At 41.4% G+C, this 21,477-nt stretch overlaps 4 protein-coding genes across 4 annotated transcripts; all 4 read right to left on the reverse strand.

The window, feature by feature from the left end:
* Positions 1–586: 586 nt before the first annotated feature.
* Positions 587–3,292, reverse strand: LOC121874921. The gene is made up of 5 exons (XM_042379269.1): positions 3,261–3,292; positions 2,500–2,838; positions 2,160–2,334; positions 1,015–1,120; positions 587–826 (listed from the first exon to the last, which is right to left on the reverse strand). Exons 1-5 carry the CDS (start codon positions 3,261–3,263, stop codon positions 682–684), a joined length of 768 nt encoding a protein of 255 aa, XP_042235203.1. The 5' UTR covers positions 3,264–3,292; the 3' UTR covers positions 587–681.
* A 4,806-nt stretch (positions 3,293–8,098) lies between these two features.
* Positions 8,099–10,116, reverse strand: LOC121874920. The gene is made up of 5 exons (XM_042379268.1): positions 10,087–10,116; positions 9,187–9,573; positions 8,784–8,958; positions 8,529–8,634; positions 8,099–8,329 (listed from the first exon to the last, which is right to left on the reverse strand). The coding sequence occupies exons 1-5, from the start codon at positions 10,087–10,089 to the stop codon at positions 8,185–8,187; spliced, it is 816 nt and encodes a 271-aa protein (XP_042235202.1). The 5' UTR covers positions 10,090–10,116; the 3' UTR covers positions 8,099–8,184.
* A 4,052-nt stretch (positions 10,117–14,168) lies between these two features.
* Positions 14,169–15,566, reverse strand: LOC121874822. The gene is made up of 4 exons (XM_042379107.1): positions 15,180–15,566; positions 14,770–14,944; positions 14,527–14,632; positions 14,169–14,313 (listed from the first exon to the last, which is right to left on the reverse strand). The coding sequence occupies exons 1-4, from the start codon at positions 15,564–15,566 to the stop codon at positions 14,169–14,171; spliced, it is 813 nt and encodes a 270-aa protein (XP_042235041.1).
* A 3,788-nt stretch (positions 15,567–19,354) lies between these two features.
* Positions 19,355–20,940, reverse strand: LOC121874834. Its single transcript, XM_042379119.1, has 5 exons — positions 20,908–20,940; positions 20,446–20,787; positions 20,037–20,211; positions 19,796–19,901; positions 19,355–19,589 (listed from the first exon to the last, which is right to left on the reverse strand). Exons 2-5 carry the CDS (start codon positions 20,785–20,787, stop codon positions 19,445–19,447), a joined length of 768 nt encoding a protein of 255 aa, XP_042235053.1. The 5' UTR covers positions 20,908–20,940; the 3' UTR covers positions 19,355–19,444.
* Positions 20,941–21,477: the final 537 nt, after the last annotated feature.

Raw genomic sequence — 21,477 nt, forward strand, 5'->3', positions numbered from 1 at the left:
CGGGGCAAGGAGAAAGCTTGGTGCGATGTTGTACAGTACATTGCTTGTTTCAGTGTGATTTGGCCAATGATTTGGTGAATTCTGCATTTATTCTTGCTTTATGGGAACCTGCTCGTGCTATCTGCCACCTTTATGGTTAATAAATCTCGTGATGTATCAATAGTATTCTTGCGGTATAATCTTTTCATACCCCGTGTTGTGCTGCCCATGATGCTCTCACCAAACAGCAGTTAATTCCAGTCATATTGAAAGTGGTCCTTATGAGGTGTTATTTAATTGTTTTTCAGATGCAGGGTAACCGAGCAAATTCTTCCCGAGTGACTGCAAAACAAGACACGATTGTTGAAGACATAGTTTTCAGTGATGCACATGCATATAAACATTATTAGGTGTACTGTATATGGTCAAACGGGAATTCAATTGTTACGTAGATTTAAAGTCTTATTAGTTCCGCTAAGACTCGCATTATAATAGATGCACTAAACCCTTCATAAGCTGTAGTGATTACTCAGCATGCCTAGGTTGCTGCGGAGGGTTTAAATTTCAGGGAAATAATACGTACTGTAGTATTAAAAAAAGGCAAGTGAGAGGTTAAACCACTTTATTAAAAATTAGTATATTTATAGACTTGTATTACGAAGGCTATTAAATAGATAAACTAAACATCCTGAAGTTATAAAATTACTGCCTGTAGAACGCCTCTGTTTCACAGATAACAGGTCGGAGAGTGTTGCAGCGAGAGTCGTGCCACCCGACGCCTAAGCTGTTCACCACCGCCAGGCACTGCTCGTTACCGTCTGCGTTGTCTGGTTGACTTCTTCCAAGTCTGGCCAAGTAAAGAAAAACAAATAAGGAGTTACAGATGGTCAATATACACGAGCCCTGGGTACACAGGTCTTTCAGCAAGTTCTGAAACACTTTCAGTAATTAGAAGACTAACAAAAAAGTTTAGTTCCATTTGGCAAATACGGTTATATAATCAATATTTTTGTGTAGTCAAGGCTACCGACTAACCTGCCGGTGTTAGACCAGTTTGTGTAACCCGTGGAGACACCCGTTTGCCAGTACCACTGGTAAGAGCCCAATGTACTACCACTTGTCCAGATGTCCCTGATCTGGTCTGTAGAAACATTTTAAGAGATAAATGCTAAAAAGATAAAAATCAAGATTTGTTAAATTTAAAGAAATAATTTTAGAGAAATACAATCGAAAGCAAGTTTTTTTTTTGGGAATTAGCCCACCCGGGCACAGGTCAAACGACCTACAACGGAGCCCGAGGAGAGAAAAAAGGAAAGAATTGTAAATATAGAAAAAAAAAATTATAATGTATTAATCTACACCACGAAGATTACGGAAAACCAGCTTTCTTAAAGTGAGACAGATTGTAAGAGCATGGAAACACAGAAGGCAGAGCATTCCACAGTTTGGCTGTGTGAGGAAAGAAGGAGGTACTAAACGGGTTATTCTCGAGTGACCGACATCCACAGAGAAACGGTGGGCACCGAGGACAAGAAGTGTGTTACGAACCCACGGCCTTGCCGGCGGTACACAAGATGCCAAATCCACCAAACATTGCCCGTTAAAGTACCAGTAAAAGAGAGAGAGAGAGAGAGAGAGAGAGAGAGAGAGAGAAGCATCATTGCGGCGAAGAGAGTGTCGACTAAAGGAGGAGAGTTAATACGACGAAATGCCTTTGATTCCACCCTATCTAATAGTTGGACATAAGAGCCACCCCAGATAGGAGTGCAGTACTTCAAGTTAGGACGAATGAATGCCTTGCATACTTGGAGCAACTGCTCAGGAGTGAAGTAGCTACGGCACCTGTACAGCATTCCCAACTTTCGGGAGCCAGTTTTAGTTATACTAAGGATGTGTGACTTCCAGTACATATTGGAGGAAATGGCGAGGCTTAACAGTCATTTCAGAATTTGGGAAGATGATAGCGTCCTGAAATGTAATTTTGAGATCGTCTAATTTACAAAGTGTAATTGATAAATATCGAGTTTTATTATTATTATTGAACTTAACCTAAGTTTATAGCTCCCCATCCAGAGAAGCTGCACAGATCCGCGTTGATAAAAGTAATGATATCAGTTCTAGAAACTGATCTAGTTACCATTTTAATAACCCCAAGATAACGGAGGTCATGCAACACTCACATGTTCTAAGAACTCCAGCCACGAAGTTGTCTTCGTTCGGGTGCTCTATACTGACGGCCTGGAAGCCGTTGCCCAGCCTCTGACAATGATGGCTGGCATCGTACCATGTGTAGAAGCGGCCGCCATCATGGCACCAGGAGAAGTGGTATGCCCTACCCTGGAACACCTCGTCCACCTGCAGAAAGGAGAGTTGTGCAGAACATACAAGTAGGATCCTCTACAGATAAAAATTATGTTGAAGACCCCCGAGTGGCTCGCCATCTTCAATTAGTGCATTTATATTACCGACTACTATTTCAATGTTAATTTGCACGATGAAATAACCAAATGCACGACTTACTATAGGTCTGCGAGCGTGATCACAAAACCGACTCGGTGGCAAGGTGGTATGCTGGGGTGAGAAAGGGATTGGTGAAGTTCGACTTGAGAAAATTTGCCCTTGGGGTGGTGAAGTCTGGCCCGAAGTGAAGACTTGCCGTGACCGTTGGCCTTGAGTAGTCTGGCCTGAAGATCGTTGCGATAAAGACTTTGGGGACATCACCAACACGCCCGGTGACTTTACCATGTCAGGGTCGCCGTCACTTCCCACACCAAAAATAATTGGCGTTCCGTCGTTCCTAACATACAAATCATCTGCCCAGACGACAGCTGTCACCATCAGGAGTATTATTGCTCTCATCTGAAGAAGATTTAAGTAGTGGCGGGTAACGTTTAGTATAAAGAGATGAGAAAACAGAAATTGTCTTCCTAACTGGATTATAAAACTAGTTAAACATTTGAGCAATTATAAACACGTTTATTTAGCCGCACAAGATCACTCAAAGTCGTAATTTTAGAATAAATTTATTTAAGAGTTCGGTTTAGTATAGTGTAAAAATTTTTGTAACGATTTCAACATGCAGAATGTGTTAAGACACTCTACACTTGAGGAAACGACGTTCTTTGGTTAAAGTAATATATGAAAATGGCTAACCAGATATTCTTCGTCACAACACTAATTGCTATAAATAATACGTAATCAAAATAAACCACAGGCAAATTGATAGACTAACTGAAATTAACATGAACACAAAAACAATATTCACAAATTTGAAAACCAACCATGAACGAAGTCGTTATGACAGGTGAAGCAGCACACTGAAGACATAATACAAGAGCCGCCCCTTTTATACGGTCGACAATGGTGATTATTGGCTGAATGTTTAGCGAAAGAAGCTTTCATTGGCTAATATTTGGAGCAGCGACCATAACAACCAAGGTAGCAATCTCTGTAGTCTAGGTGCCGTACACTCAACCCCACCTTAGAGACGAGTCTAAATTATCTTACCCAAATACTTCTCTTGTGTTGTATTATGTAGTGAACAGATCCCTTAGGTCATTGATGAGTCTGTAGCACAAAGTTATACTTAGTTCCTATTATCTAGATACGCGTTATAACTCGTATGTGAACACTGAATAAATAGTTAAATCAATATAAATAATTAAAAAAAGTGACAACTCGAAATACTATTAGCTAGCATGGGATGCGTGCGTATGTATGTGTTGAAACGTAAGTAAAATTATATTAACATGGTGCTGGTGTTGAAAGGACACGTGGAAATAAAGATTCACGCATTTGATGTGACCGTTTAGTATAGTACGATACAAAGGAGTGTGCTGAATAACAACTGGCATATAATTGAGAGAGTGAGTGGGTGAGTGAGAGAGAGAGAGAGAGAGAGGAGACGAGTGTTATAAATACCTGTACCCTTAAAGACAAATAATAATAAGCAGCATTATATAAATAAACCATTATTAATACAAAGGTCTGACGACCCAAGGGAGCAGAACAAAGATAAAACACCAATAAGAAAGATGAAGCGATCTGGTTGAGCCCAGATTCTTTCTACTCCTGCTGTATTTCAGTTTCACCACTTTTCCCTCAACCCCTAATAATCTTCTTTCACCTCTTAACTAAACACTTCGTACTCGTACAAATATGAATTGCTACGTCAAAACAAATAGTCATGTACAGTTGGCTCCATCCCTGCGTTTGCCACATTAGCCTTGCCAATCCTCTCTCTGAGGTCTGAACCCGAAACGGTTGGGGAGGGGAATGTCGGAATTGGTGTCTTTCTGTGGGGGAGGGGGTGACGGGGTGCTGGGGGTGAAGAGTGAAATGTTAGTTGGGAAGATGACAATACAGAATAACACTTTGACAATAGTGTAATCGTCTATTGCTGCCAGATGACAACACCAAAGTTACATTAGGATGAGAGGAGGATGAATTCCTGTTCTATTTATAAGCAAATGGATTATTGATATGCTTGAATCTATATCTTGTTGAAGTAACCAAGTTTTGTTTAACCCTTGGATACGAAATTAATATCCCCATTCAAATAAAATCGTCTGGTGGTAGCTAGAATAAAATACATAAGAGGACATCGTAACGAAGGGATTAATTTGCAATAAAAACAATAGGAAGTGGGCACCACATAATTATTATAATACAAATTTGATGTGAAGAAATATAGTTCAGTTGGCTGCAGTCCTGTGTAGAATTAGCAAACCACTTGGTTCAGTTGTGCCAAACAGTGAGGTTTAATGGCAAAAAAAAAGACAATGTTGTTATTATTATTATTATTATTATTGTGAAATGTACAATTTATGATGCACAGCGACAGTACTGTTGTTTAAAGGTGTTAAATAATACAGTTTGTATGTAGTGCACTCGACTTCCGAATCCCCCGCCCTCCCTGGCTCCACCACCCAACTTCTGCTCGAATCATTGCAGACAATTCACAGAGTAGAATAATGTTGTGTCCTCTCATTTCCATGAGGCAGTTTGATGAGAATACAAATACAAGTGATACCCAGTATTTCAAGCAACCAGAGTGTGGCAGTTATTAGTATTAGCCACTCGTTTACATTATTAAGCGTTAGTTAGAATAAATGTTCTTTTTCACTCATTCTGAGTGTTTTAATTGTCTCAGCTTATACTTCTTCTCGACTGTATTTTCTGCCGGAATGTAGAACGTTTGGGCCATTGTCCATGACCCCCGGATTTTTGGGTCATGGGTTACGATCCCCGGATGTTGGGGCCAGGGACCACGACTCCCGAACATTAAGAGGTCATGATTCAAAACAACAATATATTAATGTAACGTAACGTAACCTGAAAGCTCCTGACTAGGAGGTACTCGCGGGTATTAAGGGGATTATAATTTAGTTAGGAAAATTTTGGTCCACGGCCCAAACTTCCACCCTACATACAGTTCATGGCAGCTGCCTGGCAGTGTGAAGTGATAGCACCCTCAGGGTCAGGTCTTGACATCTTAGTTGCACATTGGTCTGTGTAAATTAGAGTGCTTGCAAAATTACTCACCTGTCTGTTTATGCTCCCGGACAAGGGTAACCACCTCCCGCAATCGCCGTGGCCATCTCGTTGGGGAAGAATTGTACTTGTTCTTGCCCGGGTGTCAGAGATTAATAGTAATCACGGTGTACAACTTAGGGACGCACGTAATGTAGGTGTAAAGTTTGATCTAACTGCTGTCGTTTTGGAGCTCTGGCTGGACCACAGGAAGGTCTTGATTTTTCACTTTATGATCGTGGGTATTTAACTTTGTCCTATATCAACATGGTCCTTCTCGTGGAGAATTCTTTTAAGGCCCGTCCACACGATCGAGCAGTGCCCGGTGGGCACGCGCTAAATGCCAGTTATCGGGCAAAATTGGCGGGCAACCCAGCGGAGTGCCCGTGCCCGTCATTGAGCGAAATCATGGTCAGCCTGCCTGGCGGTTTGCTGCCGGATATGGAGCGACGACTGCCAGACAAACGAAGTTGACCCTGGGATCCTGACATGTATTTTATGGAGAGGGTCTTAAAATCTGTAATTGCAGACTACATACGTTGGGGTGTATGTAATTATTATGTAAAATAAAGTTGATCTTTATACAAGCTGTCAATCCTCAATATCTTATTTGCAAACAACCTAGTGTCCCAAACAGGTCCATCATGTATCACATGTGTGGCAGGGTTACCCCCCTTCACAAATACTAATGTTTTAATATTTTCATCATTAATAATCGATAAAACCGGAAAACCGACATTCCTATAATATTGTCATTAATATTCAACATTACACAAGACGTGTTATTATTGGAACCTCACGCGACTCAAAAACAGCTGATCACTACGCCACCGCTGACCTCGGGGTCCTCAAGTCGGTGAGGTATGAACAGAGATACTGACAAAACGTATGCTAGCACTTTGTAAAACCGGAGTCACGTACTGCAAATGTGATACGTATATGTTCCCCACTCGGTCCAGATGTCCGGTGTATAACCCAGAGGTTCTCAACCAGGGGGGGAATTCCCCCCCTCAGGTTTTCATGAGGGGGAACTGATATGGAAAAAAAAAAAGGATTTTCAGTATAATATGCATATTATTTGGAATGCACTTTGAGGCAGACAATCTTGGAAAGGAGGGGGGAATGACATTGACATATGGTGAAAGGGGTGCATGGGGCAAACAAGGTTGAGACCACTGGTATAACCAAATAAGCTTATGCAATGTACATTATTGGCGTGACAATAAACGGGAGATTGTTTGTATTATGTAATGAGGACATTCGTGTGTTCTTCGTTCCTGCCGCTCTCCTCACTCTAGTCCCATAGCTTCCTGTATAAGTATATCATAATTCTAACTTTCAATGAAATTTTATGTACTATAAATCTCACCTGCAAGTAATCTTCCTGGAGTACTTCATACATGGCTTGCCAAGTTCCAGGTATTATGCGAGACAAACTTTGAGATCCTCTTCTATACTGAAGTGAAGTACACCCAGTCGGAAGACATAGGAGCATTGCCTCTAGACGAGCCATTGCAGATATACTCCCTCATAGTGGTATCCTGTGTTTTTATATATGGTTCCACTTTCGCTAGAAGTTTGTAAAAGGTGGTCTATTCTCATGTAATTGGTGAAGTCTTGCTCATGTCCATCTTGCAGTTCACGTAAAATCGTGGCAGACTGGATACTTTTCTAAGACCTAACCGCTCTTTGCACCATTCCCTATACTGCATTTGACTTTTTGCACAAAGCAATTATTATAGTACACAACTCAATGCTCTTTGCTTTAACTGTCCGGCGATTTTTCCTGCAGCACACCATGGTGATCGTACCGCACCCGCCGACCACCTATTAGCTACCAGCGCACGACTAGGACTGCCGCCAACCACCCCCATGTGTACACCACCACACAGGCAAAGCCCGCCGGGCACTGCTCGATCGTGTGGACGGGGCTTTATTCACTGTTGCCTTCCCCCCCCCGTTGTGGTCTGTTATTCCGTCCTGGGAGATGGGGGAAGGCTTGTTGTGATGCTGTACAGCACATGGCTTGGTTCTTGTGTGCTTCGGCCGATGCTTTTGTGGAATCTTTGCTTTTACTCTTGCTTTACGGGAACCTGCTCTTGGTCAGCCTTATGGTTAATAAAGCTCGGTATATATTGAACAGTATCCTGGTGGTATTAACTTTCTATACCGCATGTTATGGTGCCCATTGCCAAGATACGCTCACCAAACAGCAGTTAATTTCAGTCATATTGAAAGAGGTCCTTATGAGCGGTTATGTAATTATTTATCCGATACAGGGCAACTGCTCTGAGCAAATGCTTCCCTGCGACTTGGAGGGAGGAGAGGGAAAGATTGTCAAAGATGAAAAGCTTCAGGGAAGCATATTATGTTAACTTTAGTTTATTCGTTGGTCAATAGGAATTAAATTCTTACGTGATTTAAGGCCAAAATAAATTCCGTTAAACCTCATGTTCCCGCGTTATAATTGAAGCACTTACACCTTCGTAAGCAGTAGTGTTTAATCACCATGTCCAGGTTGCTGCGGAGGGATTCATTTTCAGGGAAACATTACGTACACTAGTAGTCATGACAAGAAACAGGCAAATGAGAGGCAAGACTTTATTAAAAAAGTCTGTATTCAATTTATACAGACTTTGTATTACGAATGCTATTAATATTGTAGTTACAGAATTACAGCCTGTAGAACGCCTCTGTCTCACAGATTATAGGTCGGAGTGTGTTGCAGCGAGAGTCGTGCCACCCGACGTCTAAGCTGTTCACCACAGCCAGGCACTGTTCGTTACCGTCTGCGTTGTCTGGTTGCCTTCTTCCAAGTCTAGCCAAATAAAGAAAAGTTAGATGGTCAATATACGCGAGCCATGGAAACACAGAGCTTCAGCTTCTAGAAGCAAGTACAAGGGGACTCCGTTAATTTTATGTAACTATGGTAACTAGTGAAGTCTTAAAAAAGTTAATTTCCATTAAGCAAATATAAAATAAAAATGGTTTGTGTGCATTGAAGGGTACCAACTAACCTGCCGGTGTTAGACCAGTTTGTGTAACCCGTGGAGACACCCGTCTCCCAGTACCACTGGTAAGAGCCCAACTTACTGCCGCTTGTCCAGATGTCCCTCATTTTGTCTGTAGAAATATATTTTAAACGATATATATATATATATTTGTTTGTAAAACTTTAAAGAAATAATTTTACAGATAGACGATCGAGAGCATATTCACAGTTACGATTTCAATAGCATAACTCCCACGATAACAGTTCAGGCAACACTCACATGTTCTAAGAACTCCAGCCACGAAGTTGTCTTCGCTCGGGTGCTCTATACTGACGGCCTGGAAGCCGTTGCCCAGCCCCTGACAATGATGGCTGGCATCGTACCATGTGTAGGAGCGGCCGCCATCATGGCACCAGGAGAAGTGGTATGCCCTACCCTGGAACACCTCATCGACCTGTAGAAGGAAGAGATGCGTAGTTCATGAAGGCAAGATCTTACTTTAGTTAAAAAAAGTTATTTAAGAAACCTGAAGGGCTCGCGATCTTCAATTAGGAGGAAACTATCGAATGACGAGTTCAAATATTCAGCACAGTATAATCAAATAGTCATCAGCGTATTGGCAGAAGTAATTAGGAGTGTTAATTGCTTAACTTAATTACCAAGTGCATACTTGGTAACTTACTATAGGTCTGCGAGAATGATCACAAAACCGATTCTGTGGCAAAGTGGTCTGCTGGGATAAGGAAACAGTTGGTTTAGTTTGACTCGAAAGGAATTGTCCCGACTGTTGGCCTAGAGAAGGCTGGCCCGAAGTGAAGACTTGTCCTAGACGTTGGCCATGTGAAGGCTGGCCCGAAGGGAAGACTTGTCCTAGACGTTGGCCATGTGACGGCTGGCCTGAGGGGCTTTGGGTGGAAGAGCTTGTAGACCTCAACACGCCCGGTGATTTAACCATGATATGGTCGCCATCACTTCCCACACCAAAAATAACAGGGGTTCCCTCATTCCCGACGTACAAGTCCTCGGCCCAGACGGTAATCGTTACCACGAAGAGGATTATTGCCTTCATCTGAAGGAAAATTTAGAATTTGGTGTATTAGTTTCACTGTATAAAGATGGACAAGACAAAATTATGGCAGCCAACTTAATGAAATTTTGTCAAGTTGACATAATCAAGTACAGCGAATTTAGTTTAACAAGACGGAGTAAGATATATTGGTATTATTTTAACATATCGGGAGAATAGAAACATTGTTTATTTACCCATGCAAAATTGTATTAAAGGTCTTGTAACCTTAAACAATACGTTTACTTATGTAAACGTGCATTATGAGGTTACAGATTTTGTTAGTGGTCTTAACATACAAAAATTAGTGGAGTAATCTGCACCTACAGAAGGCGAAATACCATAATTTACGTAATATGAAAGAAACCGATAATAGTTATACAATCGAAAAATTATAAGCAACACGTACGTAAACAAAATGGATCATACCCGCCAAATTAATTTTAAGATCTCCAATTCTCACCACACCCCCAAACAAACAAACAAAAATCACAAAAAAAAATCAACAAAACTCACCATGAACAATGTAGTTATTTCGGTGGAATGTAGCACACTGAAAACAAACAGCAAGAGCCGCGCCTTTTATACGGTCGACAATGGTGCTTATTGGCTGAATGTTTAGCGAAAGAAGCTTTCATTGGCTAATATTTGGAGCAGCGACCATAACAACCAAGGTAGCAATCTCCGTAGTCTAGGTACCGTACACTCAACCCCCACATTAAAGACGAGTCTAAATTATTTTACCCAAATACTTCTCTTGTGTTGTATTATGTAGTGAACAGATCCCTTAGGTCATTGATGAGTCTGTAGCACAAAGTTACACTTAGTTCCTATTATCTAGATACGCGTTATAACTCGTATGTGAACACTGAATAAATAATTGAATCAATATAACTGATTCAGAAAACTAACTACTGGAAATACTATTAGCTAGCATGGGATACGTGCGTATGTGTGTGTTGAAACTTAAATAAAATTATATTAACATGGTGCTGGCGTTGCAAGGACACTTGGGAATAAAAATTCACGCATTTGATGTGACCGTTTAGTATAGTACGATACAAAGGAGTGTGCTGAATAAATAAATGGATATACGAACATACGAACAACTGGCATATAATTGAGAGAGTAAGTGGAGTGAGTGAGAGAGAGAGAGAGGAGACGAGTGTTATAAATACCTCTACCCTTAAAGACAAATATGAATAGCTACGTCAAAACAAATAGTCTTGTACAGTTGGCTCCATCCCTGCGTTTGCCACATTAGCCTTGCCAATCCTCTCTCTGAGGTCTGAACCCCAAACACTTGGGGAGGGGAATGTCGGAATTGATCTCTTTCTGTGGGGGAGGGGGTGACGGGGTGCTGGGGGTGAGAAGTGAAAGCTTAACGTATCTTAGTTAGGAAGATTACAGTACAGAATAACGCTTTGACAATAGTGTAATTGTCTAGCGCTGCCAGATGACAACACCAAAGTTACATTATGATGGGAGGATGATGAATTCATGTTCTATGTTCGGTGTTCATTTGTAAAAGCGGGCATTTATGAGCAAATGGTTTATTGATATGTTTGAATCTATATCTTGTTGAAGCAACCAAGTTTTGTTTAACCCTTGGATACGAAATTAATATCCCCATTCAAATAAAATCGTCTGGTGGTAGCTAGAATAAAATACATAAGAGGACATCGTAACGAAGGGATTAATTAGCAATAAAAACAATAGGAAGTGGGCACCATATAATTATTATAATACAAATTTGATGTGAAGAAATATAGTTCAGTTGGCTGCAGTCCTGTGTAGAATTAGCAAACCACTTGGTTCAGTTATGCCAAACAGTGAGGTTTAATGGCAAAAGAAGACAATGTTATTACTATTATTATTATTAATTATTATTATTATTATTATTATTTTTATTATTATTATTATTATTATTATTATTATTATCATTATTATTATTATTATTATTATTATTATTATTATTATTATTGTGAAATGTACAATTTATGATGCACAGCGACAGTACTGTTGTTTAAAGGTGTTAAATAATACAGTTTGTATGTAGTGCACTCGACTTCCCAATCCCCAGCCCTCCCTGGCTCCACCACCCAACTTCTGCTCGAATCATTGCAGACAATTCACAGAGTAGAATAATGTTGTGTTCTCTCATTTCCATGAGGCAGTTATGATGAGAATACTAATACAAGTGATACCCAGTATTTCAAGCAACCAGTGTGTGGCAGTTATTAGTAGTAGCCACTCGTTTACATTATTAAGCGTTAGTTAGAATAAATGTTCTTTTCCACTCATTCTGAGTGTTTTAATTGTTGCAGCTTATACTTCTTCTAGACTGTCTCTATTTTCTGCGGGAATGTAGAACGTTTGGACCATTGGCCATGACTCCCGGATGTTTGGGTCGTAGGCCACGACCCCCGAACATTTGAGGTCATGATTCAAAACAACAATATAATACAGTAACGTAACGCAATGTACCGTAACGTAACGTAACCTAACATGAAAGCAGCTAACTGGAGGGTTCTCGGCCGTATTAAGAGGATTATAATTAGTTAGGAAAATTCTGGTCCATGGCCCAAACTTCCATTGTGAAGTGATAGCATCCTCAGTGTCAGGTCTTGACTCAAGACCTGACTTAATTACTCAGAATAGGCAAACTGTACTCCACGCTTTGCCAATAAATTTGTTAACCTGGAGAGGGGAGTGGGGAGCCGAAGGTTCCCTTCCGTGCACAACGTAGAAGCAATTTTATTATTTAAGACCTTTAAGCAGCAATTATATCACTTTGCACCATAAATTGCACATGATAATAATAATAATAATTTTTTTTTTACTAATTTAACCTCCTGTTTGGCACAAATGAACTATTTTTGTTCGCATGAAGTTTGTATTACAATAATTAAGTGGTGCCCACTTCCCGTTTGTTTTAATTGTTAAATAATCCTTTCACGACGTTTTCTTTATCTATTTAATTTTGGTTACCGCCAGACGATTTTATTCGGCTGGTAAAGTTCCATGTCGTAGTCAAATGGCTTAACAAAACATCGGTGCTTCTTTAATATATATGTTTCAAACATTTCCATCATCCACTTGCTCATAAATGCCCCTTTAGCTTAAAACATGAATTCATCCCCTTCTAATTCTATTTCAACTTTAGTATCTTCATCTGGCTAGGGCTAGACGATTACTTTCAGCAGAGGAAACCATCAATAGCAACAAAATGCTATCCTGCATTATTTTTCTTATCAATTGAAGAGAATTACTCCGGGTTTTTTTAATATTTTTTTAAACTTAAGAATTTTCAGGGGTAACCAAACCTTAAATATTGCTAGGAAAAACCATTAAGAGCTATGTTCGTCACCGTTTCGTTTATCAGTCAAGTGGTCGAGGTTATTGTGCAGAAATTGGGCATCAGGGCTAAACCAGCCGATCTATAGAGACGCCCAACTCCTTACCTTTGGACGCCCCCGTAATACACCAGCAACGGCATCTGCGAACGTGAAGTCATCAGGACATCTTAGTAGCACATTGGTCTGTGTAAATTAGAATGCTTGCAAAATTACTCGCCTGTCTGTACAAGCTCCTCGACAAGGGTAACCACCTCCAGCAATCGCCGTGGCCATCTCGGTCGATAAAAATTTATTTGTTCTTGCCCGGGTGTCAGAGATTAATAATCACGGTGTAAAACTTAGGGACCCACGTAATGTAGGTGTAAAGTTTGATCTAACTGCTCTCGTTTTGGAGCTCTGGCAGGACCACAGGAAGGTCTTGATTTTTCACCTTATGATCGTGGCTATTTAACTTTTTTCGATATCAACATTGTTCTTCTGGAGAATTCATTTAGTTTTTCTGTTGCTTTTTTTTTCTATTGTGGATCTGTTATACCATCCTGGGCGAGGGGGAAGGCTTGTTGTGATGCGGTAGAGTGCATGGCTTGGTTTTTGTGTGCTTCGGCAGATGCTTGTGGAATCTTTGTATTTACTCGTGCTTTATGGGAACCTGCTCGTGATCAGCTTTATCGTTAAGAAAGTTCTGGATATATTTAACAGTATCCTGGTGGTGTAATCTTTTTTTTATACAGCGTGTTGTGGTGCCTGTTGCCAAGATACGCTCACCAAACAGCAGTTAATTAGAGTCATATTGAAAGAGAGGTCCTTATGAGGTTTTATGTAATTATTTTGCAGATACAGGGTAACTGGCTGAACAAATCTTCCCTAGCGACTTGGGGGAGGGGGGGTGAAGATTGTCAAAGATGAGCTTCAGGGATGCACATTTATGGAAACTTTGAATTTTATTAGTTGGTCAATGGGAATTAAATTCTTACGTAAATTTAAGGCCTAAATTAGTTCCGTTAAACCTGATGTTCCCGCGTTATAATAGATGCACTTACACCTTCGTAAGCTGTAGTGTTTAATCACCAAGTCTAGGTTGCTTCGGAGGGATTCATTTTCAGGGAAACATTCCGTACACTGTAGAAGTCATGAAAAGAAACGGGCAAATGAGAGGCAAGACTTTATTAATAATTAAGCATATGTATACAATTTATCTAGACCTTGCATTACGAAGGCTATTAATATTGCGTTACAGAATTACTTCCTGTAGAACGCCTCTGTCTCACAGATTACAGGTCGGAGAGTGCCGCAGCGAGAGTCGTGCCACCCGATGCCTAAGCTGTTCACCACAGCCAGGCACTGCTCGTTACCGTCTGCGTTGTCTGGTTGACTTCTTCCAAGTATGGCCAAGTAAAGAAAAAAGTTAGATGGTCAATATACACGAGCCATGGATACAGAGCTTCAGCTTCTGTTAACAAGTTCAAAGGGACTCAAGTTAATTTTATGTAAAGTAAATATAGTAACTAGAGAAGTCTTAACACAAAAAAAAAGTTAATTTCCATTAGGCAAATATTAAATAAATATGGTTTGTGTGTATTGAAGGGTACCGACTAACCTGCCGGTGTTAGACCAGTTTGTGTAACCCGTGGAGACACCCGTCTCCCAGTACCACTGGTAAGAGCCCAACTTACTGCCGCTTGTCCAGATGTCCCTCACTTGGTCTGTAGAAATATATTTTAAACGATACCAATGTTTGTTAACTGTGAAGAAATAATTTTAGAAAACGATCGAAAGCATATTCACAGTTACTATTTCAATAGCAGAAATCCCACGATAACAGTTGAGAGGCAACACTCACATGTTCTAAGAACTCCAGCCACGAAGTTGTCTTCGTTCGGGTGCTCTATACTGACGGCCTGGAAGCCGTTGCCCAGCCTCTGACAATGATGGCTGGCATCGTACCATGTGTAGGAGCGGCCGCCATCATGGCACCAGGAGAAGCGGTATGCCCTACCCTGGAACACCTCATCGACCTGTAGAAGGAAGAGATGCGTAGTTCAAAAAGGCAAACTCTTACATTACAGTTATAAAAAGTATATTTAAGAACCGTGAAGGGCTCGTGATCATCAATTAGGAGGAAACTATCGAAGACTCAAGAGTTCAAATAATCAGCACAGTATCATCAAATAGTCAGCAGCGTATCGTCATAAGTAGTTACGAGGGTTAATTTATTAACTTGAATTACCAAGTGCATACTGTAGAACTTACTATAGGTCTGCGAGCATGATCACAAAACCGATTCTGTGGCAAGGTGGTCTGCTGGGATAAGAAACGAGTTGGTTTACTTTGACGTGAAAGGAATTGTCTTAGACGTTGGCCAGGGGAAGGCTGGCCCGAAGTGAAGACTTGTCCTAGACGTTGGCCAGGGGAAGGCTGGCCTGAAGTGAAGACTTGTCCTAGACGTTGGCCCTGTGAAGTCTGGCCTGAAGGGCTTTGGGAGGAAGAGCTTGTAGACCTCAACACGCCCGGTGATCTAACCATGATATGGTCGCCATCACTTCCCACACCAAAAATAACAGGGGTTCCCTCATTCTTGACGTATAAGTCCTCGGCCCAGACGGCAGTCGTTACCACGAAGAGGATTATTGCCTTCATCTGAAGGAAGATTTAGGATGTGGCGTATTAGGTTTACTATAAAGCAGGAAAAAACAAAATTAGGGCAGGGGCAGCAGCAGCCCCCCCCCCCTAAAAAAAAAATAAAATATCAACAAAACTTACCATGAACAATGTAGTTGTTTCGGTGGAATGCAGCACACTGAAAACGCAAACATACATACATAAAAGCTAATGACAGGGGGGAAAGAGGTTCAGGGGAAGGATAAAGGGAGGATAGAAGTGAATTTTAGAAGGAGAGAACAGGTGCAGTGGCTAAACACCGCTTGCGTGAGGGGGTAGGCAATGTGCCCGGTAGGTGTAACAATCACAATCAGGACGAGGCAGGGGGAGGGCGGGAGCAGGTCCGGGCAAGCAAAGGGCCAACGCGGGTGCTCTGGTTGTCGTCTTAGCTTAGGCAGTGTTGGCAAAGCGGAGGAAGAACCGCCCCGCCACGGCGGCGGCGCAAGCCGAGAAGCACAGGTGGACGGACGCACAGGCCACACACGATCAAAGTAACAAAGGTGAAAAAATGGAAATGTAGCTAGTCGTAGGGTTGTTTGGAGAAAGATGAAGGTAAAGTCTTTGAGCTATGTCAAAGAGGAACGGAGTGAGTTGGAGGAAGGGTTTTGAATCTTTGAGCTTGAAATGTCAAAGTATTCATAGTAAGGAAGGATGAGCGTATCGTAGGAGAGTTTTTAGTAATAGCAGGAGACAGATTTGAGCTTTTGTCAAATTGTGAACGGAGATGAGTGAGATATAGGTTGATTGGTTTCAGTCTTGAGTTAGGTCGATTTCATTGACAGTGGCTGTCATAGAGGTTGGGTATGTTTGGTTTGGTTCTGGAGAGTTGTAGTATTATGAGAAGCTTTGTCTGGCGGGGGGTTGTGTTTGGAGATTGGTTGTGGGGGGGCGGGAGTTTGTGTTTGAGGATTGGTTGGGGGTGGCGGTGGTATGTTGATTTGAGCTGAATTAGAATTGCTTAAGGGGGGTTGTTGTGTGAGTGTGTGTGTTTCAATATAGTAAGGGGAGAGGGGTAAGGGGAGGATAATTGTTAGTGAGGTCAGGTATGGTGAGTTGTTGGGAGGAGAGGGGGGGCTTTGGAGGTTGTTAGGTTAATTTATAGTATGGTAGGATTTTTTAGGGGTGATATGATTTGTGTGGCTAATGAATAGTTGTATTGAGTCATATGTAATTTTTTTTTTACGAAGTGGTTTTGAGGTGGGGTTTAGATTGGGGAGGTTGTTCCGTATTGTAGGGCAAGTCAGGTTAATATTTTTTTTTTTTTTTTTTTGAGGTTAGGTAAGTCAGGTAAGGTTAGGTTAAGTTGATTGGGTTACGTTGTGTGGGAATCGATGGGTGTGGGTTGAGGAGAGGTGTTAGGTTTAATTTGAGGGGAGTTGTTGGGTGTGGTTATAGGGAAGTTGGGGTTTGATATGGGAGTTATTAATATAAGGGAGGAGTGTGTTTGGTCTGTTTAGTATGGAGGGATTTTCGTTTCTGAATCTGCGTGGGAGTATGATGTTGTCGAAATAATCCTGCCATTGAGGGTAAGTAGTGAGGAGTGATTCTATTTGTTTGTCACCTAGTTGTCTCCAGTAGATGTTAAGTGGGGGGAGGGAGCTGAGTTCATGTAGATGTCTATTTGGGGTGAAGGATGACCAGTGTGTGTTATGGATGAATCTTAGTGCTTTGTTTTGTATGACTTGAAGTTTCTTGGCGTGTGATGGTGCTGCTAGCTGGGGTGTGTTAGGTGCACAAGTCAATAGTGGGCGTATGAGGGCTTTGAATAGGTGTGTTTTGGTTTTGATTGATGCGGTTCTGAATCTGTATATATTCCCGAGTGTTTTGTTTGCGATCGAAGCCTTCGTTTTGGTGGGTAGTGTCATGGTGAGGGTGTCGTTGAATGCGACTCCTAGGATTGTGTTTGTTCGTTTGACAGTTATGGGTGAAGGGTAGTCGATGTAGGGGTTTAGGTAAATGTGACGTGGTTGGCGTCTTTTGGTGCCGAAGTAGGTGATTTGGGCTTTGTTCGGGTTGGTTTGTATTCGCCATCGGAGTTCCCATTGTGTAACTTGTTCTAGCTCCTTGTGTGCTTTGTCTGTTAGGTGATCAAGGCTAGTGAAGTGTCTGACTAGTTGGGTTACATCGTCGGCGTACTGTATTGTCAGAGTCGATGTGAAAGGGGTCGGGTAAGTCGTTTGTGTAAAGAATGTATAGTGTTGGTGACAGGACTGATCCTTGTGGGACTCCTGCTTGCAGTGTGAAGTGGTCAGAGTAGGCAGGTGTGAATTTTATCCACATTTTTCTGTCTGTTAGGAAGTTGCATAGTAATTGTTGTGATTTTTGAGGGAGGTTAAAATTGGTGCATATCTTATACTTTAATCCATCGTGCCAAACTGTGTAGAAGGCTTTTTGTACGTCTTTTGTAAGGAGTGCTGTCTTGTATGCACCTTTGTTAATGTGGAGGTAGTTTGTCATTATATTGAGTGCGTCTTGAGTTAAGTATGCTCTGAAGCCGAACTGCTTGTAGGACAGTAGTTGTTCATCTTCCAGGTGGTATCCGAGGCGGGTGTTGTATAGTCTTTCAAATATTTTGCCTTGGACTTCTAGTATGCTGATCGGTCTGTAGTTTTGTGGATCTGTTGGGTTTTTGTATCATGATGGCTGTGGCTGTCTTTAAGAGTTTTGGGAAGTATCCTGTAGCCAGTTGGGTGTTGTAGAGGTATGTAATGGCGGTGACGGTTTCTGGGGGCAGGTGCTTCAGGATTGCTTGACTTATATTGCTGTCGCCTGTTTTCTTTTTAATTCTGTCTAGTGCTTGTTTGACTTTTATTGGAGTGAAAGGAGCAGTGAGGATGTGGCTCCGTGTAAGTGTTGAGGTATCTATTGTGTTGTCAGTGGTTCTGTCGTGAAGTGTTTGCATGTGTGTGGTGAGGTTTGTGGTTTAAGATGTGCCTTTGTTGTGTGGGGGGGGTGTGGGTGGAAAATGTGTTCCCAGTGTGGTTTAAAGTGTTTGTGCTACGTCATCTGGCTCATTGATTTTCCTACCGTTTACTAGTAGGTGATCAAAGGGGGGTTTTGCTGTTCCTCTCAGCTCGGCGATCCTTTGCCAAAATTCTCGGGGGTTGTGTGTTCCTGGGCAGCCTCTACGAGTTTTGCCCAGTGAACGTCATCGGTTATACCGTCCGAGGCGAGGGGGAAGGCTTGTTGTGATGCGGTAGAGTGCATGGCTTGGTGTTTTTGTGCTTCGGGCAGATGCTTGTGGAATCTTTGTATTTACTCGTGCTTTATGGGAACCTGCTCGTGGACAGCTTTATCGTTAAGGAAGCTCTGGATATATTTAACAGTATCCTGGTGGTATAATCTTTTTTTTTTTATACCGCGTGTTGTGGTGCCAAGATACGCTCACCAAACAGCAGTTAATTAATCATATTGAAAGAGGTCCTTATGAGGGGTTATGCAAGTAGTTTTCAGATACAGGGTAACTCGCTGAAGAAATATTCCCTAGCGATTTGGGGAGGGGGGGTGGGGCGATTGTCAATGATGTGCTTCAAGGATGCACATTTATGGAAACATTAAATTTATTAGTTGGTCAATGGGAATTAGATTCTTACGTATATTTAAGGCCTAAGTTAGTTCCGTTAAACCTGATGTTCCCGCGTTATAATAGATGCACTTACACCTTCGTAAGCTGTAGTGTTTAATCACCAAGTCTACGTTGCTTCGGAGGGATTCATTTTCAGGGAAACATTCCGTACACTGTAAAGTCATGAAAAGAAACCGGCAAATGAGAGGCAAGACTTTATTAAAAATTAAGCGTATGTATACAATTTATCTAGACCTTGCATTACGAAGGCTATTAATATTGCATTACAGAATTACTGCCTGTAGAACGCCTCTGTCTCACAGATTACAGGTCGGAGAGTGCCGCAGCGAGAGTCGTGCCACCCGACGCCTAAGCTGTTCACCACCGCCAGGCACTGCTCGTTACCGTCTGCGTTGTCTGGTTGACTTCTTCCAAGTCTGACCAAGTAAAGAAAAAATTTAGATGGTCAATATACACGAGCCATGGATACAGAGCTTCAGCTTCTGTTAACAAGTTCAAAGGGACTCTAGTTAATTTTATGTACACTAAATATAAGAACTAAAGAAGTCTTAACACAAGTTTATTTCCATTAGGCAAATATTAAATAAATATGGCTCGTGTGTATCGAAGTGTACCGACTAACCTGCCGGTGTTAGACCAGTTTGTGTAACCCGTGGAGACACCCGTCTCCCAGTACCACTGGTAAGAGCCCAACTTACTGCCGCTTGTCCAGATGTGCCTCATTTGGTCTGTAGAAATATATTTTAAACGATACCAATGTTTGTTAACTGAAGAAATAATTTTAGAAAAAGATAGAAAGCATATTCACAGTTACCATTTCAAAATCAGAAATCCCACGAGAACAGTTGAGAGGCAACACTCACATGTTCTAAGAACTCCAGCCACGAAGTTGTCTTCGTTCGGGTGCTCTATACTGATGGCCTGGAAGCCGTTGCCCAGCCTCTGACAATGATGGCTGGCATCGTACCATGTGTAGGAGCGGCCGCCATCATGGCACCAGGAGAAGTGGTATGCCCTACCCTGGAACACCTCATCGACCTGTAGAAGGAAGATATGCGTAGTTCATGAAGGAATGATTTTACTTCACTTATAAAAAGTATATTTAAGAATCCTGAAGGGCTCGTGATCTTCAGTCAGGAGGAAACTATCGAACAATTTAAGATTTCAAATGTACATTACAGTATTATCAAATTGTCAGCAGCGTAGCGTCATAAGTAGTTCGGAGGGTTAATTTATCAACTTAAATTACCAACTGCATACTGTAGAACTTACAATAGGTCTGCGAGCATGATCACAAAGCCGATTCTGTGGCAAAGTGGTCTGCTGGGATAAGAAACGAGTTGGTTTACTTTGACTTGAAAGGAATTGTCCTAGACGTTGGCCAGGAGAAGGCTGGCCCGAAGGGAAAACTTGTCCTAGACGTCGGCCCTGTGGAGTCTGGTTTGAAGGGCTTTGGGAGGAAGAGCTTGTAGACCTCAACACGCCCGGTGATCTAACCATGATATGGTCGCCATCACTTCCCACACCAAAAATAACAGGGGTTCCCTCATTCTTGACGTATAACTCCTCGGCCCAGATGGCAGTCGTTAAAACGAAGAGGATTATTGCCTTCATCTGAATGAAGATTAAAGATTTGGCGTATTAGGTTAACTATAAATCAGGACAAGACAAAATTAGGACACAAGCAGTGCCCCCCAAAAAAGAAAAAAAAAGGAAAATATCAACAAAACTTACTATGAACAATGTAGTTGTTTCGGTGGAATGCAGCACACTGAAAACGTAAAGGAAGAGCCGCCCCTTTTATACGGTCGACAATGGTGCTTATTGGCTGAATGTTCAGCGAAAGAAGCTTTCATTGGCTAATATTTGGAGCATCTACCATAACAACCAAGGTAGCAATCTCTGTAGTCTACAGTAGGTACCGTACACTCAACCCCACCTTAGAGGCGAGTCTAAATTATCTTACCCAAATATTTCTCTTGTGATGTACTATGTAGTGAACAGATTCCTTAGGTCATTTATGAGTCTGTATCACAAAGCTATACTTAGTTCCCATTACCTAGATTTTTTTTTTTACGGGGATTAGCCCATCCGGGCACAGGTCACTGACCCACATCAGGGCCTGGAGGGTAATAATAATAATAATAATAATAATAATAATAATAATAATAATAATAATAATAATAAAGAAATACAAAAATTTTTAAAAAATATCAAAAGTGAGAAACAATTATATATATATATATATATATATATATATATATATATATATATATATATATATATATATATATAAGGAGGAGA

This window comes from Homarus americanus, unplaced genomic scaffold (assembly GCF_018991925.1).
Source record: "Homarus americanus isolate GMGI-L3 unplaced genomic scaffold, GMGI_Hamer_2.0 scaffold56009, whole genome shotgun sequence".
NCBI classification, from domain to species: Eukaryota; Metazoa; Arthropoda; class Malacostraca; order Decapoda; family Nephropidae; genus Homarus; species Homarus americanus.

What these genes read in the sequence shown, in the direction of transcription:
- LOC121874921 (XM_042379269.1), bottom strand. An exon ending in ATCACGCTCGCAGACCTATA is followed by an intron (nt 2,335 to 2,499) that starts GTAAGTCGTGCA and finishes TCCTTTCTGCAG; the next exon opens with GTGGACGAGGTGTTCCAGGG. An exon ending in AACTGGTCTAACACCGGCAG is followed by an intron (nt 827 to 1,014) that starts GTTAGTCGGTAG and finishes TTACTTGGCCAG; the next exon opens with ACTTGGAAGAAGTCAACCAG.
- LOC121874920 (XM_042379268.1), bottom strand. An exon ending in ATCATTCTCGCAGACCTATA is followed by an intron (nt 8,959 to 9,186) that starts GTAAGTTACCAA and finishes TTCCTTCTACAG; the next exon opens with GTCGATGAGGTGTTCCAGGG. An exon ending in GGCTGGAGTTCTTAGAACAT is followed by an intron (nt 8,635 to 8,783) that starts GTGAGTGTTGCC and finishes ATATTTCTACAG; the next exon opens with ACAAAATGAGGGACATCTGG.
- LOC121874822 (XM_042379107.1), bottom strand. Translation starts at nt 15,566, where the DNA reads ATGAAGGCAATAATCCTCTTCGTGGTAACGACTGCCGTCTGGGCCGAG. An exon ending in ATCATGCTCGCAGACCTATA is followed by an intron (nt 14,945 to 15,179) that starts GTAAGTTCTACA and finishes TTCCTTCTACAG; the next exon opens with GTCGATGAGGTGTTCCAGGG. An exon ending in AACTGGTCTAACACCGGCAG is followed by an intron (nt 14,314 to 14,526) that starts GTTAGTCGGTAC and finishes TTACTTGGCCAT; the next exon opens with ACTTGGAAGAAGTCAACCAG.
- LOC121874834 (XM_042379119.1), bottom strand. Translation starts at nt 20,787, where the DNA reads ATGAAGGCAATAATCCTCTTCGTTTTAACGACTGCCATCTGGGCCGAG. An exon ending in ATCATGCTCGCAGACCTATT is followed by an intron (nt 20,212 to 20,445) that starts GTAAGTTCTACA and finishes TTCCTTCTACAG; the next exon opens with GTCGATGAGGTGTTCCAGGG. An exon ending in AACTGGTCTAACACCGGCAG is followed by an intron (nt 19,590 to 19,795) that starts GTTAGTCGGTAC and finishes TTACTTGGTCAG; the next exon opens with ACTTGGAAGAAGTCAACCAG.